This window comes from Ochotona princeps, chromosome 15 (assembly GCF_030435755.1).
Source record: "Ochotona princeps isolate mOchPri1 chromosome 15, mOchPri1.hap1, whole genome shotgun sequence".
Taxonomy (NCBI): Eukaryota; Metazoa; Chordata; class Mammalia; order Lagomorpha; family Ochotonidae; genus Ochotona; species Ochotona princeps.
The window spans coordinates 38922394-38942837 of NC_080846.1; the positions used below are offsets into that span (position 1 = coordinate 38922394).

A 20444-nucleotide genomic window follows, 5' to 3' on the forward strand; every position below is an offset into this window, starting at 1 on the left:
CAAGACTCCTGTCCACACCGAGGTCTAGGCTGTGTGCACCTGCACTAAGTCTCAGCTCCTGCTCAGGCTCCCGAGAGCCACCCAGTCCCTCAGGAAGGCTCTGCAGTGCGGGCTTTATCTGGAGGACGGGAAGACTGGTGTGACCTCTGGGCCTCTATCTGCACAGGGCCAGTGTCCGCTTTTGCTGCTGTACACATAAATCTGAGAAAAAAATCTCATAGAGGAAAAATATATATATGCACACATACACATTGAATGACTAATCTACGTGACGAGTGTTGATATTCAACTTCTTACACACTTGAAAATTTTCAGAGTCAAAAACAAAAGCCAGATGTACCTTAAATCTTTGCAAACATCCAACTTTTTCACAAACTTCAGCTTCCATTGACATCAATTCATTCTTTTGTTTGTTGTTTTCTTTTCTAAGTTGCCGTTCCATTTCTACTAAGGTTGTATACTGCCTTAGGAGTGATTTTTCATTTACTTGTAAGACTGTGAGCTTTCTACTATTTTCTGAAAGTGTTTTCTTCATTTCATCTGAATCCATCTGAAGAGCATTCAGTAAATTCTGTACATACAAAAAAATATTCTTTATTGAATCTAGCCATCCTGGTTTATTCAGTGTATGCCACTACTGAAAGAGTTATACTCACATTATATTCTTTCACTTTTATAGCATCTTGTTGAATTTGATCCTCGAGTTTTTTCTTTTCCTCTTTAATTGCTTCAGATTCTGTTTTCCAGGTCTCCTTTTCACTAACACAAAACCAATAAAAGTTAAAGACAATAAAAATGAGCACAAAATGCCTAACCAACTGACAATTTCAGATGATACAAATCTACAGTTATTTTTTTAAGATTTTAGCACTGGCGTTGTGGCATAACCAGTAAAGGTGTCATCTGCAGTGCCAGCATCCCATCTAGGTGCTGAAGCCCCTATAATTCAGCTCCCCTTTAATGGCCTAGGAAAAGCAGTGAGAGACCTAGAACAACCTCCTGGCTCCTGGCTATGGACTGGCCTAGTCCCAGCTGTTGCACCCACGTTGGGGAGTGAAACAATGAATGTAAAATCTCTGTCTCTTTCTCTCTGTCTCTGCAACTCTACCTGTCACATACATAATCTTCATGATACAGATACATAAAACGGGTTTTTAAAGGACATAGAATTTCAGTTAGAAAGAATGAATGAGAGATATATTGTAAATCACAGTGACTAGAGCTAATAATAATATATCGCATACTTGAAAATTGCTGACTTGCAAAATAAGTGAATACATTTTTATGGGTTAAAAAAAGAGGGAAAGAGGAAGGAACAAGCCAAAACATCTGAATTCTCAAGTTATTTTCAATATGGTCAAATACATTTGTAAAGTTATGCTAACATCTATACCTCAGTACCTTAAGTACTCTTTATATAATAAGCTTTGCTGATGACGAATTACTGCAAATTTTCTATTATAGTCTTCAAGAGAATCTTCTAAATTCTTCAACTTGCATTCTTTGTTTTCAAGTTCCTAAAAATTGTTTTAGATATAAAAACTTAAAAATTATCAGCACATACTTTTAATTTGAACATGTAAATTCATATTATAGAATTATGAAAATAGAAACAAAGAAAATCATACAATTTTTAAGTAGCACTGATCATTTCTATGACTTCTGAGCATTTTGGTTTTAGGCATATGGATTAAGGTGATGTGCATGGAAAAGGAGTACTATTCCACAGGGAAACTCATTGTTCCCATATCAGCACAGCAAACATACAAACTAGCGGCAAACATTGATCACGTAAAAACAAACCTTTATGAAATAGGCCAAAGAGTTACAAACTCACCTCCAATCACTCAGATACACACCCATTTGTGAAAATATAATTTCATACACCTCCATTCAAATTATCCTTTTAAATTGTTTGCAGATGAAGAAATTGAAACTTAATTAAATAAAATAACTTACCAAAGCATCCACTAGAACTCACTAATAGATCCAAGGCAATGTTATCCCAAGCACATACGGCAACCTTGGGTGCTGGGCGCCTTTCATTCTTGTAGATCCAACATATGTTGTCGGACTCGAAAAGTCTTGCTCCCTCTACCCCTTTCTGCTGCCTTAGCACAGAATCCGAGTGCCTACTGGCCACTTTAGATAAGTTTTCACATTTCCCAGGAGTACACACTAATCAACCATAATGCTTCTCTGACTTTTTATGTAAGGATGGAAAAATATAAAATGGCAATGTGAAAAGGCCATTACTTGCTAACAGCAGCCCTACACTGTAAGAGACCTGGAGAATTTTAGAGTGCTAAAATTAGACATTTAAAAGTAGTGTTATAACAACACACATTGCAATGTTCTGATAACTGATTCAAACTGTCCCTACCTTACCTGGATAGCACATACAAACCAATGGTAAAAACTGTTCATATACATATATATATTTCCTTATATCAAAATTTAAAAATATATTTCAGCATTAATATTATGAAGAGCAAAAGGAATACATAAAGAGTAAATTAAGAAACATACTACCCAGCAGTTTTGATATTCACATGTAAAACAGTACCTGTAAAAGATGTATTAAGTATTCATTTTGAGAATTGATGATATTGGCACTAGATGGCGCTATCCCCTCAGGTAAGTCTACTCCTTTAAAAACCACATTGGAACTTTTTGACTGCAGTAATAGACTGGTTTCTTTTTCAAGATGATCTATCTGTGAACAAAAAATTCAGGATCAGGCTCACAACTCTGAAATCCAAAGAAAGACAAACTAAAATGCAGCAATTTACATTTCATGATTTTCCTAGTGCATACTTTTTGCAAGATAGAAATGTGGCTGCCCTGCCAAGAATTAATTACACTTTGATTTCTATTTAGAAATGCCTTTGAATTCCTGTATCTGTTTTACATTATAACCAATTCATTTTCTAATTAATGTCATAAGCAAAATCCCGTTTCCTTAGAGCTAACATAATTAACTCCAAAGACATTTTCTCACAACAGTCTTTAAACCCATATTAAAAGTTTCCCATCACCATTCTTAGGGTTAGCATTTTTTTTTTATTTCCCCAAATCCTTACCTTTAAATTTGCTTTTGCCAACTGTTGAGAGTAATTTATAGCCTCTTTCCGAGATTGTCTGAGCTCCTGTCTTAATTCTTCATTCCTTCCAGTAAGTTGATCAACTTGGGCTTTCAAATGCAGACTGGTATCAAAGATTCCTTCTGCGCTCTTTGATTCTATAGCCTAGTATTTTTATGTATTGGAAATATGATAAAAGCAGTGAAAATCAAATTTTATACCAGATTTACTTCATGATCTCTAATTCTCCAATAACAGCATAAATATGTACATATATCTTACACACACACATATACATACTTAGATTTAGTCATACTTCCCAAGAAATGCATAGAAGAAAACTGTTAAATATAAAATAAATACAGAAAAAGGAATATAGAATACAAATAAGGCAATAGAAGCAAAAGCAAAACTAATCTACTCAGAACTGTGTTTAACTTCCCAGGAAATAGTAAAGGTGAAGATTTTAGACATCCAGCAAATCTAAAATGAACAGGCAAAATAAGGTGAAGATCAAACATGAAGAGACAGTACTGAAAACAGCCAGAGAAAAATTACACACTGCAGGCATGACAACATTTCAAACAACTGCAGATACCTCATCAGAAACCATGGGGACCAGCACACATCCTTAAAGTGCTCAAGGGACAGAAGGTGATTAACATGAAAAAAATTACTCACATTAACTAGTCTTTCCAGACTTGGGATAATTAGAGATGTTTCTCCTCCTTTCATATCAGGATCTTTTTGCATTTCCTTAATGGCTTGCAGTATTTCTTTCATGCCTTCTTCAAGTTGCCTATTTTCTTCAACTAACTGTTTTACTGTAATTAAAGATTTTTCTGATTGGATGATCTTTTTCAGAATTCACACCGTGACACAAAGATGATGAACAATTTACACAGAGAAAAAACTACCACCAGAAAAATTTAAATGAAGAAAAAATTCATCTATAAAGCTAACATGAACAGATCTATAGTGTCTCACAGCTGAAATACACTGTAAGCATATCTGTTCCATAACTTAAAACTTACTGTATGTTAGCAACCGTTTAAATGTGAATACATAACTGCTTTAGAGGTCAACAAATAAAACCCAGATATAGATCTTCAAAAACAAATTCAACTACCACTTTGTGACAATGAACTAGCAAAGCAAATCAATTGGCTGAGTGAGACAATTAAGTATACAGATAACAGAAGAAATTAGAACAGATTTAAAAGCTTTCAAACTTTTCTGACCCATAAGCTTAAACACAGGAATTCAAAAAGGTATAGCTCAGGAATAAGAAACAAAAGACACTTACATTTATTCTGAAACTTGCCTATTACTGTCCTACATCTTTCCAAGTCTCTTTCCTTTTCAATGAGTTCTCTTGAAAGCAATTCATTCTGAACAACACATAGAGAAGAAAGATGATTTTTTGAACATAAATATGACCACAATATATAATTTTCCGGTTTAAAGAAGTTTGATCCAGTAAGAAATAATACAATTTAAAAAGCTACAGAGACACAGTAGAACATAACAATAAAGGCAAAATACATGGTGATGCTCCTCCCACCTGCTCCCTCCCCCAACCTCCATAGCAGGAGGGACTGCAAGGACCTTTAGTGTGACAAGAATCTCAATTGTCTGCCTTTACGCTCCCTGTTCTGCCTGGCTTCTGCAGCATCAAGCTCTATTTCTACATTTCTACTCTCTGCTTCTTTGATGAATAAATTCTGTGCTATGACTTCTTTCTAAAGAAACATTCAATAGATTAGGCAAATAAAATCTACCACAAATATATTGCATTTTTAGATTAAAAAAAAACAGAATGTGTATAAAATAGTGCACAAAAAAATTCTCATTTTTTTAGTAAAAACATTGTTAGGAAAGTTGCAATAATGGAATCCTAAGAAAAAGTAATAATAATTAGAAGGAGAAGAAAAAAAAAAGAAAGAAAAAGTGATTAGGAGGAAAGCTCACCTGAGGGCTAAGGATCACTAGCTCTCCTGTGGCTGTTCTATAAGCTTTCCAGGTGGATCATCTGAGATAACTGTGCAGGAACAGTAATCAGCCCAGTCTGGAAGGTTAACTTCACGTTCACTTTTTTAAATTACTGTTTGTGTGGGTATTTTACTTTTTCTTACACCCTCTTTCAAACTGACATCAACTTACTTTACTTGGGTGTGAACCTGTTCATCTTCTGATGCCACTACTTTCTTATTCATCAATGTCTGCTACATTATCAGTAATTTGCTGACAAAATACTGCAGATCTTTTCCTAAATGATAACTTTCCTGTCAAATCTGAAGCTGTTGATAGGGCTTGAAAAGATGAATCATTTTCTGTTTCCACTTAGTCTTTCCTAAGGCTTGATGACTTCGTGAAACTTTCTTCACACATTCATCAGAAAGAGAATATGAATAGTCATCTATTTCTCCATGGCTTTCCCTACTAACGGTACTAATGATTCTAGGTTTTTCAAAGGTTGCAGATGCAGTGCTTTGAAAATCTCTCTTATTGTAATAGTTTCTGCAGTTACATTATTATCTTTTGCTCGCATGGATGAAGGATGTCTAGTTAAAGACAGGAAGTGATCCACTCCACTTTCTGTATTATGATGAATTTCAGATGACCTTGACTCAGGTCCCAGAGTCTTAGTTTCCTCTGGCTCACTCTGTGGAATGCTGAATGACAGTCTCCTACGCAGCCTCTCTATTGGATCTGAACTCCTAATCTGCATTTAGAGTAAATAATGTCTCACTAATCAACCTTGGCATCAACAGGTCATTTAAAGTAAAAAGAGATTTTTTTCCTGCTTACTTAACAACTACAAAACATGTTCAAAATAACATAATGGAGAAAGAAATGAAAGCATTGACAAATTTGTGTCTTTGTAATAGCAATATTTTATTGTTTACCTTTGACTGCATTTCACTCACACTTCTAAGGCTCGTGAAATCCAATTTTCTTTCCCCTATTCTATATTCTTGGGGAAAGCTTTCAGGTAGGCTCGAGTCTTCAGTGGTTAATCCTACATTAAAAAATTTAACAAAAAAATTGTTTTTAATCAGTTTTAAATTCTTAAACTTGGGATCAAGGTTTAACTGAAACAAAAGATAGAATAATAGTTTCCCAATCTTTGATCTTTGTGTAGCAAATACACTCTTCTGATTCATCTCACTTTTAAGAAGCCAGTAGTAATATGAAAAGTTCATCTGAATTTTATGGTTCTTTGTACATTCTACATTAAAACTGTCAATGGCACATAAACCAAGTAAATGCTAACCACTAATATTAAGCAAATTGGTTATTGCCATAACATAATACATTTCACTCTTCTAGAACATTTTTGGTATATAGTAGAAATCACAATGCTAAAAATATCATCTCCTACTATTCATATATATGTACCAGTGGATGCGGGCCATGTAAGAAATAAATTCCTTCTCCTGGTCCTTTTATAAAACAAGCACTACAAGGGCTATTATATAGCTTATCTGCTCTCTTTACATTAAGGAAGAAAAAAAATTTTAAAGCAACAGGTAATATCCAATAAATTACTTTCATTTAGTTTAGGATAGTTTACCAAGGAGGTTTTTGATATCTAGCTTTTAAGGAAAAGAGAAAACATCAAGACAGCAGCTTGTGAGGTCTAATTATAAGAACACGGTTGAGGTATCTAGAACTACATCAACTATAGCACTACAAACTCAACATCTGTGATTCCAAGGATGATGGCTTTGTTCACTTACTTTTTTCACTTTCTCTTTTTAAAATATTGTTTAAGACTCAAGATTGAACAAACACACATTATTCCTATTTTCAAACTGCTACTAGTTTATTAATCTTGATAATATAGCTGAAATATTTCTAATATATAGACATTTCAGATTCAGGGAACTCATTCCTGAATAAGTTTCTAACGGTCTGGAATAACTGAGGGTACCTGAAGTTACACTTCTTTTTCCTCTTTCTTGAGCCATTTGACGGATTTTTTTTTTCAAATCAAGTCGTTCTTCCTCTAGACTTTCAATCTGCAAAGAGAGAATTATTAGTATTTCTCCTTAATTTAACCAAGAATACAATCAATTAAATGCAACACTTGCCTCTTTCAAAAGAATCTGGTTTTCCGCTCTATACTGCTGCTGCTTTAACCTCTTACTGTTTCTAAATTCAGTTAAATCAATCATTGTCTTTGGTTCAAGACCTAAAATACAAATCGACAGAATTAAAGGTTTAATAAAATGTTCAAATGCAATGCAAAAATGTTGCACACCACCAAACAACTAGCTACCAGTCATTAAGCCAGTATTACAGAACAACAGAACACTCGTTGTGCAAGATTTTTCTTGCCACGTAAATGAAGTTAAAAAGCTATTAAAATTATTAATGAAAATCCTGAGAAAACATTACCAGGATATTTTTCACCATGTGATGCTATTTTAAATGTTCTATAACAGAATCTATTATTTAAAATATATACAATATAGATATAAATATTAATTTTAATATCAATTTTATTATGAGTTTTATAGTGTGCCTGTCACTTAACTTGCTATCACTAAACATCTATACTCTAAAAACCACCTATTAAAATGGTCTAATAAATGTGATTACAAACAAAATCTTAGGATCTTTTGAAAAAACATTTCTGGCATTTTTGAATACTGCTTTGAGAAGTCAACTGCAGATTCCTGGCTGTCCCCTGAAAGGCCAAGGTGAAGTGATGTTTAATGTGCGCTCCCAATACAATAAACCAATTATCAGACACTTCTCACACATCATACGTATAAAATATTTTCTTTCCCTTGCTTTATAGTCAAACAGTCATTTTAACTCTAAGAAAGCATGGATTGATATTTAGTAATTATAATGAATTTAATATGTAAGGTTTTATTTTTAAAAATTTTGAAAAAGGTTTTATTTTTATCAGAAAGGTAGATTTACAGAGAGAAAAATCTTCCATCTACTGGTTCACTCCCCAAGTGGCCACAATGACCAGAGGTGAGCTGATCCAAAACCAGGAGCCACAAGCCTCTTCTGGGTTTCCCACGTGAGCGCAAGGCTTTGGGCTGTCCTTACTGCTTTCCCAGGCCACAGGCAACGAGCTGAAAGTGGAACAGCCAGGATATGAACCGGCGTCCATATGGGATCCTGGAGGTTGCAAGGTGAGGACTTTAGACACTAGGTCACTCCACCAAGCCCGGTTTTTATTTTTTCAAAGAAGGAATTTAGATTGGACAAAAAAACTTACCACTCAAATTAGTAATATTCACTAATGATTACTATGAAATCATACTTCTGAGTTATGAGTTATTTTTTAGGATGAATGTAGAGCCTGTACTCAACCAAAGTGAAACTTAAAGCAGCCTCAACAACTGTCAGAGGCTGCAAGTATTAGAAGATTTCTCTTGTACTTCTGCTGCTGCGTGGTCTCATGAATTCATCTGGAACAACACCATTTGCAAACTGGGCTATACAATTGCTGCTTTCGTCTTAAAAAAAGTCTCTACGTTCTTACACGTAGTAACACACAGGCTTTCACTTATTAAATAATCTGTAATTATTGAGAAGGTATTAGAATTAATAAAGCAGGTCTTAAGGCCTACCCACCTACCATCTCAGCCAACGAAATCTCTATCCCATTTCAATCAGAAGATACATTTTCTTTCACTTTAAATATTTTTCTAAAAACACATATTTTAAAAAAACTGAAACAACTTGAAAATAATACTAAAGAAATAATAAAAAAAAAAAAAACCTTGACAATTAGGGCTGAGAAAACAATCAGAAAAGCCAGCTTACCCACTCGCTCTCTAAGGGCCTCATTTTCATCCAAGATATCATTGATTTTCAATTCAAGTTTATTTATTTCCTTTGTCAATTCTTCAATCTCTCGATCTCTTATTTTAATTTGATTTTTACAATTCTTTATTTCAGCAACAGCTTCTTCTAAACCATATATTCCCTAAAAAATATTCAAACTATTTTAAATATAGCACGGTAATTTGAAGTAATTTGGCTTCATAAGTCTAATAAGAAATCTACAATATCTGTGATATCTATCACTATTTTTTCTAGCACTTTTATAAAGTATATCCAGTAATAATAATAATACAGGTAAGATGGAACATTTGAAACTTCACAATGTAACATACTAATAGCAAATTGATTCAGAAAGTTCCATATAAAACTCTTAACAAAATGCTGCAAGAAGAACATACCAACAACACCAACAGAACACGTAAATTAATGGATTATTTGGTTGTAATCATAAATATAATAAACAAAAAGCAGTCTGCAATAACAGTAGGCAACACAATTGTCTGTCATCAATTCTGTCAAAGTATCAAGTGGAGTCACATCTAAGTGGTGGTACAATGGACACAAAGCAAAGACTCAAATCCTGCTGCGTCACCAAAGCTGATGATCTGGGGGAAATGCCTTGATCAAATTAATTACGATAACCCTTATTTTAACTTAAGTAACGTTTCCTAAACGGTACTCAGTAAATGGCACCGAACAGTCTGTGAGCAGCCAGAATCATCCTCTAAGATCCTTGATTGACAGGATAAAAATACATACCGATTCATAATCTTTTAATCGCTTCAGAGCCTCAACTAATTCTTTATCCTTTTCCCTAGCATCAGCCTCAGCCAGCTCAGCTGTTCTCTCAGCCTGTTTCATTTTCTCTTCTAAAATCTGTAGCTTTGATTGAATCTTCATATAATGAGTCTGATGATAAAGGGTAGAAGCACCTACAGGGCAAAACAAAATTAACGAATTAATTCCACTGATTTCATTCACTTAAGGAAGTAAATCCGATAATAAGCAGAGGCATAGCATGCTATTAACAGAGCATCCTTAATGTTACCATTTTATATTTTTAAAACAAACGTTTCTTTTAAAACAAACGTTTTATTACGAAAATTAAAAAGCGAAGCTTAGTAAAGTTATCTTAGCTGAAGGGGTAAGGATTCCAGAAGACTGTGAAGCACTGTCGTGTGATGACTGATAACGGAGGAGACTGTCTGCTATTCCTGATATTCAGATTCCATTTTCTCCACTGTAGTAGAGCTACGGAATCTTAGCAAGACATGTGGCCTCTTGAAACAGACACAAAATTTCCAACTACGCTCTAGCAACTGGAAATTAGATACAAAGATCATGTGCAAATTTCAGGAATATTTTATTTATTTAAAAGCAGAGCAACAGAGACAGAGAAGGTGAAACAGACACAGAGATCTTCTATCCATTGTTCACGTCCCAAATAGTTGCTACAGCTGCATCTGAGCCATACTGAAGTCAGGAAGTCCATCCTGGGCTATGTGGTTGATAAGACGTCTGTCACTTTCCCAGGATCATAAGCAGAGAGCTGTGTCAGAAGCAGAGCAGCTGGGACTCAATCAGCACTTCCAGGATGTCATTTCCCTAAGAGGTGGCTTAACATACTGCACCAAAATGCCAGCTCCAGGAAAAAAAAAAACTCTTAAAGATTTCCATATGGGCACCGGTTCTAACCCCTGCAGCCCCGCTTCCCATCCAGCTCTCTGCTTGTGGCTTGGGAAAGTAGTGGAGGACGACCCAAAGCCTTGGGACCCTGCACCCACATAGAAGACCTGGAGGAAGTTCCTTGCTCCTGGCTTCGGATCAGCGTAGCACCAACCATTGCGGTCACTTGGGCTGTAAATCATCAGACTGAAGACCTTCCTCTCTGTATGTCTGATTTTGCAATAAAAATAAAATCTTTCAAAAAAAAAGAGGATTTCTTTACCTTATTGAAAGGGCAGAGTTACACACAAAGATAGGAGAGGAGAAGAAGAAAAAGAGGAAGAGGGACAGGAAGAAGAGACAGAGACCTTTCTTCTGCTGCTTCACTTCCCAGGTGACCACAGTGGCCAGGGTTTAGTCAGTCCTAAGTAAAGCACTAGGAGCTTCATCTGGGTCTTCCATGGGGAAGGCAGAGGCCCAAACATATGGGTCACCTTCCACTGCTTTCTCAGTTGCATTAGCAGGGACCCGGGTCTCAAGTGGAGCAGCAGGGATTTGAACTGGCACCCATTGGGTGAGCAGCAGCACGGGGGGCAGCTTAAGCCACCATACCACAATAACATTGCCCAGAAAATATTTTTTTTAAAGGAGAGGGAATGTTTCTCTTTCTTTCTTCCTGCTAGCTGGAATATGGGTATGAAAGCTATCAATCATTCCTTTTAGAACATCAGATGGAAACCACATTGTTGAGGTAGGTTGAATCATAATGTAGGGTGCCACTGGAATTTGCTATTTATACAGTCGTTACACTGTTCAACTAGTTGCTTCAGTTTTGCTTTTTTTTCCTATCATTTATATCATTAAGTGAATATAATCCTAACAACAACAAAATCCCTAAATCTCTAGTTGTTTTACATCCCGAAAGTGTTGCCAGATTAAAATATAGCATTTTTATTACTTTAAAATCTCTTAATATCCCCTCTCTTACATACATAACAAACATGTAGACAGCATACATTTACACTAGATACACTGAAGTAGAAATGTGAGATCATATACATTTCCTAAGAAATTAACCCTGCTCTCTGGAACTAACACCATAGCCGTGCAAAGGCTGAGATACTCCCCCACGGTCTATTCTCCCCTTCTTACATAGAACTCCACAAGCAATACTACACCTGCCTGCCATACACTCTTTGCTTCTTGCCCACTCCTCCTCTAAAATTCTACTTTGGATAGGGCAGATGAAGTTAGACTCCCTAATTCTAGAGCATAACACAAGTGAGAAATAAATTTTTATCTTGATTTTTCCTTTATCCTCCAGATCTCTGTATGTGCCATCTAAATCTAATCTGGGTTTAAATGTTAAATCAATGCAGTAGAATTATTGAGCATAGTCTAGCACACACACCTGCGAGCCTTAGGGATTAAGTGATCATTATGGACAGACAGACTGAAGTATCATTACATAGGACCTCTTCCTTATTTGATAGCAGAAATTAACTGGTACTTTCTCTCCTGATGACTGGAATGTGAGAAATGTCAATCAGTCTCTTAAAGCAGCTTAAACTACTGTCAAGGTATTTTAACAAATATAATAAGCACAAATAGAGAAATATGGAGATCAAGCTGGTTCCTGACACTGATTATAACATACATATTTCCTAAGTCTTCATCCCGACCATTCTGTATCTTTCTCTAAGCCATGTCCCCACATTCAGCCTAGAACTGTTTGCTTCTTTACTAAAACCCAACAGCAACCAGAAGAGAACTTGTACAAGCTAGCACCAACATAATTTACACCCAGGACTCTACACCCTCCGTCTTCCTTCCTGTAATTATGAATAAACTGTGTTGTTAAGACAAACTTGTCCACTGGTGCATGAGGTTCTAGCACTGCCTTCTCTAGCGCATTGTTCCCAAACTCCTTCTATTTCTTTGGAAACTGCTTCATTAATTTATCAATTGGTTTTTATTTAATGGAGCCTTCCCACTGACCCAAATGCATGAGTTATTTCTTACATCTTAGAGAGGGGAAACAATTTTTTCTAATTTCTCTTTGCTTTTAAACAAGGCCATTTTCTCCCTTTCCCTTTATGCAGAGTCCTAAGAAGAGCTCCGTATTTCTTCTCTCCATTCCCTCTCTGCTCATCTGGAGAAACAAGCAGCAATGGACACGGCTCCCAGGCCTGTTTATTCTTCCTTGATGATATTGCTTTTGTGATGTTCAGGACTCCCTTTGCTCCTGCTTTCCTCCCATGTCTGTGGCCAATCCTCTGTAGTCTCCTCTGGTTATTCTTCATCTCCCTAGCCCCCCAAGAAGCCGTCTACATTTTTTTAAACCTACATTCATTTCTTTGATGATCTTATCCAGCCTCATGACATCAAATAGCACCCTCACGGAGATGGTTCTCAAATTTTATCTTGAGGTTAGATTATGCTTCTGAACCCCAGGATTTTGTATGTAAGTGTCTACTCAGCATTTAAATTTGGATATCTAATAAGCATCTGAAAGTTAATATATCTAAAACTAAAGTACCTGGTTACCTCTAAATCTGCTCATACTACAACACTACACAGTATTTATCATAACCAAAGGTACTGGAAACTTCTTCCCACATCCAACAAACAGGATCAACTTTTGGTTATCTTCTTAATGTACCCAGAACTGGTGACTAATAATTTCATTGTTACCATCATGCTCCAAGTCATCCACATCTCTCTGTGATTACTAAAATAGTTCTTTACATCTCCCCACCTTTTCCTTATGACTCTGTCCTACAAGTGAACTGCAGACAGCCTGTCAAATTATAACACTCAGGTCTTCAGAAAGTTCTCTGATGCCCCCTCTAACTTAAACACCAAAGCCCTTAAAATGAAAGGAGGTCCCACATTATCTGGCCTCTGGTCATGCCTCTGATCGAATTTCCTTTTCCTGTTCCATTTGCTCACTGATTCCAGCTGGTTCACACTCCTGTTTCAGTTTCTTTGAATTCATTCCCACTGCCTCGAGCTACTGACACATTTCACTCCCTCATTCCCTTTAAGTTCTTGCTCAATTATCTCCTAACTTAAGCCTTTGCCTCATAATCTAAATCTCTTTCTCCAACACTGCCACCATCATGACACTTAAAAATACACACAAAGATGCTCTACATCCTATTCGTGCCTGCTTTTTAATCTTCAAGAATTTTCAGGATAAAATGTCCATGAAATTATCAAGAATAATTTATTGTGCTCTGGTGAAATCACACTAGGCAGTGCTATGGAAACGTAACACATGGGAGTTACACTCAGGGTGTCTGCAAACTAGCTGCCACTGTTGCTACAATAGTCAAAATTCCCTATGCTTTGAAAACTGTAAAATGAAAGCTAAATGAAGGTACTGTATTATATCACCATGTATCGTTTATTTCATACTACTCATGTCATGCAATGTTCTTCAAAGGACAAAAATGATACAAAATACACTGAAACATATGGCAACCAAAACGTCATGTACAATTAAGCACAATAAAACAAAAATTTGAAACTCAATAATGTACTTGTATTTCATTTTAATTAAAAATTTTAATATAATTTATATATCTATAAAATATTAAATTACCTTTGTTTCTTTGGAGTTCATTTTTCAAATCTTCAATAACAAAAGTATTCTTTTCCATTTCTTTTGTATATTGTTCCACTTGTTCTGTAAGCATCTTAATTTGACTATCTCGTTCCTGAATACCCTAAAAAATATTTTTAAATATTACATATTTCTTGTTGAATACTACTATAGAATGGTTAAAAAAAGAGTAAATCTAGTTAATTTCAAAAAATTGTAGAACACATTTTCATTTGGGTAAAATTATTTCATTATTTGTACATATCTGCCAAAGGTCATTAGAGAAACAATTATGCAGCTTGAGGTGGAGTGAGAAGGAAGTGAACGGGCAATCTTGGACGGACGCTCCTCAGAGCGACACCACATGCCAAAGTCTGTGGTTAGCAAAGACAAGCCTGTGGCCATGCCCCTGATAAAGTCAGGCTGCTGTGAGGTGGACATCGACCAATGGAAAGTTCCAAGAGCTTGTTTACTAATATGCTTTAAAGTTAGCATACTGTGATATTTCAAATTCCGTTTTTAGGATTTTCTTATTCATTACTTACCAAAATAATGTATTACCCAAATGAGATAATTATCTTCCTGACTCTAACCCCAACTTTAAACTTATGTCTGTTTTACTGGGACTGGGTGGTCTGAGGAAGTTCAGAAGACCTTTTCAGAGGACACACCATGAAATTAGGGGAGGTGAGGCAGTAAGTAAGCCACACAGCAGAGTGGCAACTTTAACAAAACTGGTCGATAAGCCAAATTCTGAAAATGTTTTACCTGCTGTAGAGCCATGACATTACTTTTATCAGCATCAAGCTGGGCATTTTTAAGTTTCTCGTTGAGGTTATATAACATATGCTGATATCCAATAATCTCATCATCTTTAGAAGACAAAATTGACTAGAAACAGAGAAGTCACAATTGGTTACATAAAAGGAAACTCAACAAACTACTCCTCATGTATACTACATAGCATACACCATGGGAAGATTTAACAAAATACGTAAAATAGTTTTTGAAATGAAGTATCAGCAATTGCTGGTATAATGTGGGGTTTTTTTTGTTTTTTGTTTTTGTTTTTTAGCAAACACAATTTGAAGTTCAACTAAAAAAGCATTCAAAATATACATTACATTTTATCTTTCTTTAAATTCTATCTTGAAAAAAACTTAAGATTTCAAAAAGGCATTTTTAAGACAGAACGTTTCATGTATTCTCATACAATTGCAAAATCTTTGAGGCCCGGGGCAGTAGCCTAGCCCTAAGGTCTTTGCCTTACACATGCCATGATCGCATATGGGTGCCAGTTTGTGTTCTGGCTGTTCCACTTCCCTTCCAGCTCCCTGCTTGTGGCCTGGGAAGGCAGTCTAGGATGGCCCAAAACCTTGGGACCCTGCACCCATGTGGGAGACCTGGAAGAAATTCCTGGCTCCTGGCTTCAGATCAACTCAGCTCCGGCTGTTGTGGCCACTTGGAGAGTGAAACAGCGGATGGGAGATCTTCCTCTTTTTCCCTCCTCCTCTCTGTGTATCTGACTTTCCAATAAAAAAAAAATCTTAAAAAAAAAAACTTCGTATAACTGATTTTTATTAAACACCAAAATACTAGTGAGAAGCATAGATTAGCTTTTTTTTTTTGAAAAGCCTAATTTTTTTTCTCTTTGTAATTTAATTGAAAAGCAGATCTGTGGATAGAAAAGGGAAGCAGAGGTGAGAACCATCCAGTGGTTCACTTCCCAAACAGTTGTAACTGCTAGGCTGAGTCAGGAGCTTGGAATCCCTCAGGGTCTTCCACTTGGGTAGAGATGCGCAAACACGTGGGCCATTTTCCACCGCTCTCCCAGGCAAGGACATGGATGATAACTGAAGTAACTGGGATTTGAAGCATCATCATCTAGGACGCTGGTGTCAAAAGTGGCAGCTGAAGCCACTGACCACAATCATGGGAGATCAAAAAGCATAAATATGTTATCCATCTATAAATCAAGTTGCAGCTTTATTATACACACACAATTTTTTTTAAAGAACTAGACAAATTATTCCTACAATTTGTGTAAAAAGGTTCATAAGAAGGGTAGACATTCGCCTTAGAATTTTAGCCACTGGCTGGATGCTTCCCAGCCTGCTGGCACTGTCAGAGTGATTAGTTTCAAACAACAGCTCTGTTTCTACTCCTGGCTTCCTACTAATGTGCATTCAGAGAGGGAGCAAGTGACAGCTCCTGTCATTAGGCGCCTGTCACCCATACGAGAGACTGAATTGAGTTCTTGCTCCCAGTGCTGTCCTAGCTCAGCTTGGGCCACCAAAAGGACATCAGGAAGTAAGCTGGAAGATGCGTGCTCTCTGCATGTGTTCATATGTGTCTGTCTATTTCTCTGTCCCTCCAATAAAAAATAAAATTTGAAAAATATGTGTTCAAAAAGAAAAATCTGAAAAATAAAACAAAAAAGCAGCTTTTTCAAATCATGAAACACAACAATTAAAATATATACAGTTAAGAAATAGATAATTAAATTTAACAAAACAATTGAAAATCAATTCAAATTCAACATAACTTCTACATGTTAAAAAGAAAACTCTATTTCTGAAGAAAAAGGAGAAAAATAATAAATGAAGTTTGGATAATAAACGTAATTTGGCAGACTCTGTTTACTTTGGTCAACCTTTTTCTACTGAAATTCTCAAAGGTTAATCTGACATGAAAAATCAGAGACAGCAAAACTAAGTAAACCCAGAACTTGCACATAGATAGGAAGACACAGCAATTGTAAGTGAAGTGAAAAAAACTTAAGTTTTTAAATTACAGATATGTAGATTTGGAAGATTCAAGAACAAATAGGGAAGAGGACTACCTAACACATAGCTTTAGACCTTTGCTCAGTAAGACATATAACAATTAAAAAAAAAAAAAAAACTCTTACACTAGTTGCTAAAAGGTATAAGGACTTTAAACAAACAACCCTAATGTTTAAATCTAAAATACAAATGAAAAAGTTATTACACCAACTAAGAACAGCACCTTCCATTCTTCTACTTTTGCACTGACAGCTACCATGACGGGATCATCTTCTTCATTTTTTGCTTTCAGATGATCTGTAAGCTCTTGCACCTAAAAGCAATGATTATTTCAACAATTACTGCATATTGGTACAACATAAACAGTTATTGCATGAACATATTTACATATACACATAGAAACCTATACTTTTTACATACATAGATGACGCACATTGATGACGGTTCTATAGCTAAACATGACACTGGCTTCTTCATCTTCATATACAATTTACCTGTGTTAACCAAAGACCTATATATTTTAAACTGTATACTGCTTTTAAAATATTATTCTTGTCATTTAAATAGTGAGTAAAATATTGGTTTCTCACATTTCTAACATTTTACTTGAAGATATAAATTAAACTTCAGAATCCATAGGACTTTCACGAGTCTTTAACAGGAAATACCCACAAATGTTTTGCAGAACTGCTGTGTACATCCTCATTCAAACATCATTTGCATAAATCCTAAATGTCAAAAATTACAAGGTATCTATGAGGTGACCACAAAAACACATACAGACCTATACATCAGTATTACATAACATTTTATAGTATTAATAATAATACAGTATATTATAATATTAACACAGGAGACATCCTAGAAAATTAAAACACTTTTCTAATTTCAAATATATAGCAATGAGACAATAAGACAATAAGAAGCTTGTGCAAGTAAGTCAATCTGACAATAATTCTTACTTGAAGTCGATAATGTTCATTTTCTTTTTTTAACTGATCCATTATATTATCTGTCTGATGCACGATAGCTTTCATCCTATTATATTCATCAGTCATCTTCTCCATTTCCTGTACTGATTCTTCTAGGTTTTTACGCATTTCTTGATTCTGAACTTCAATTTTCTCATTAGCTTCAGTTAAAGTCTAAAAAAGTTTAATGTAAAAACTTCATTAAATGGAGCCCTAAGTGGGGAAAAAACACTCTTTACAGATTTTAAGTGAAAATTGACATTAACCAATGAAGTCAAACTAATAACAAGGAAATTACATAAATATATATATATATACATACATATGTATTTCAATTCTAATGTCAAGATACATAAAAAGAATAAATTAAGAACTATAATTTCCAAGAGAGATGAACAAGTTTTAACCAGTACATATTGCAGGTTTAAACTATAGAATTTACAGATAGGCCTAAACAGTAGAATCACAGAACAGTAAGAGGCAAGTCCTTATAAAGTCATTTCTCTGAAGTGACTTCTATCCATTTTACCTGAATTTCATCCAGATACTGGACAAGTTCATAGTTTTTTTTAGACAACTGTGACCGATAATCACTGTCTTCTCCTCTTCTTGACAAAAGTGTTTCTTTTTGTGAATCTATCTGTTTTTGGTAGTCAATAATATCCTGCCGAAGCTGTTCATTCTGAAGGCAAATCAAGCATAACACTGTATCAGGAAACCACTGGAAGCAAAATGCTATACTCTGACCAGACTAGTGCTCTGAGAATACACCTTCACATTCCCAATGGCTTACTACCCACAATGCCTCACCTTCCCATTGGCTTACTACCCACAATGTCTCACCTTTTTCTTTAGACGTTTGCTCTCCAGACAAGAACAGAAAAAAAGTAATGAGAAATGAGAAAAGCAATACAAAACTGAAAAGAACAAGAGAAATTACAGAAAAACAAATACATAAATGTGAGAAAATGAAATATGTGAATTTAGATGGCCAAAAAAGTAATCCTATTAATTATCATCCAGAACAAAACACATTTATATTATTTTAAAATTAAATACATTAATATTTTAAGAATCGGGATAAATAATGTCTAAACAATATTAAACTCTGAAGAACCATAACGTATTAAATTTCTAAAGACCTTATAACAGAAGAACAGAAATTCAGTCTATATTCAATTAGAAAACAGGCAAAAAATGCTTATAATTAGAAAAGATTTATTCATACAGATTTACAAGCCAAATATAACACTGAATAGTCTCACATTTTAGTCCCTAATTCCTTGAGATAAACTCATTATCAAAAATCACTGAGTTTGAAAGCATCACTTAGAAGATTCAGTTCTGGTCACAGTGTAAATTTACATTACATTTTTTAAAAACAAGTATAGGTGGAGTCATCAGGTTTTAACCAACCTCTCTTCTTAGTTTGCTGTTTTCATTTTCTGCTTCTTCGTTGCGAAGGGCGAACTAAAATAAGAAATAAGAAAAGAGTGGCAGTAAATCAACATAAACCCAGTGTATACCCCAAATCCTCTCTACAAAAGTACAGAACATTTAACTGCTAAGGAACTCTAGCAATATAAGATATAAATAGCAAGTCAACATTTTTGGAAATGAAAGATCAGGAAGGATAAACAGGTGAAAAAAAAAAATCCACAGAAAAAAATGTGAGAGCCAGTTGGCTGCCTCAGCTCGGAAGAGTCTCCCTGGGATACCTGGGCAAAGCAGTGCAGGGGCGGCCAGGTACTCGGCCTGTTCCCCACAGGGAGGACCTGGAGAACCGTCCTGGCTCCTGGCTTCAGCCTGGACCACGCCTGTCCAGTGTAACCATGGGTGGGGGGAGCCAATAAAGGAAGACTATCTCCTTCCCCCTCCTCCTCCCTGTGTCTCTGGTCTCTACCTTTCAAATAAATAAATAAATACATACATATTTGAGAAAAAATTAATTAAAGGATACAGAAAGATTATTTTCTCCAAATCCTCTCCAAAAAAACTAAAATGTGTGGTTTCCTGTTCAAGATTTTTATATCTCACTATTCTTCTGTCTCATGGCTAGAATATTCTTTGCTCTTAGTGAATATTAAATTAGAAATATGAAGTATTTCAACACAATAATTAGAAGTCATATGAAATCAGACTACAGGAGGTTTTAATGCACGATCAACCAATTTCTAATAAAATGTTAACTTCATCTATTAGATCCAGTTATTCTACTAATATGTTGAAACAGAGACTTTCATTTCACTCTTTTCTCAAAAATCTAACGTTACACTAACTTTTCTGTATTCAATAATAACTATGCTTGTGACCTATAAACCTCTGAGATCTGTCCAGTATCTCTAGTTTCTGATACACAAGCATTCTTAAAACTTGTCTGTAAGAATCCCAAACTCTAGATGTGCAGAAGTGAAGCAGAATTTCAAACATCCCAACTGCTCCTTTGTTTCTTTATAGTGAATGGCACTAACTCATACACAATTTGGCAGACTGTCTTTCCCCTCTCCTCCAATAA

At 35.4% G+C, this 20444-nt stretch overlaps 1 protein-coding gene across 1 annotated transcript in view; it reads right to left on the reverse strand.

The window, feature by feature from the left end:
* CEP290 (centrosomal protein 290) overlaps positions 1-20444 on the reverse strand; it is a 69009-nt gene that overhangs the window by 42675 nt on the left and 5890 nt on the right. The window contains exons 7-24 of the mRNA XM_058673782.1: positions 19346-19399; positions 18459-18611; positions 17921-18103; positions 17182-17271; positions 14941-15063; positions 14173-14296; positions 9660-9832; positions 8880-9042; positions 7181-7281; positions 7021-7108; positions 5993-6105; positions 4390-4474; positions 3765-3907; positions 3084-3248; positions 2567-2716; positions 1402-1517; positions 657-759; positions 341-571 (exon numbers count right to left, since the gene is read on the reverse strand). Coding sequence (XP_058529765.1) covers positions 341-571; positions 657-759; positions 1402-1517; positions 2567-2716; positions 3084-3248; positions 3765-3907; positions 4390-4474; positions 5993-6105; positions 7021-7108; positions 7181-7281; positions 8880-9042; positions 9660-9832; positions 14173-14296; positions 14941-15063; positions 17182-17271; positions 17921-18103; positions 18459-18611; positions 19346-19399 — 2358 coding nt within the window. The remainder of the gene's footprint in view (positions 1-340; positions 572-656; positions 760-1401; positions 1518-2566; positions 2717-3083; positions 3249-3764; positions 3908-4389; positions 4475-5992; positions 6106-7020; positions 7109-7180; positions 7282-8879; positions 9043-9659; positions 9833-14172; positions 14297-14940; positions 15064-17181; positions 17272-17920; positions 18104-18458; positions 18612-19345; positions 19400-20444) is intronic.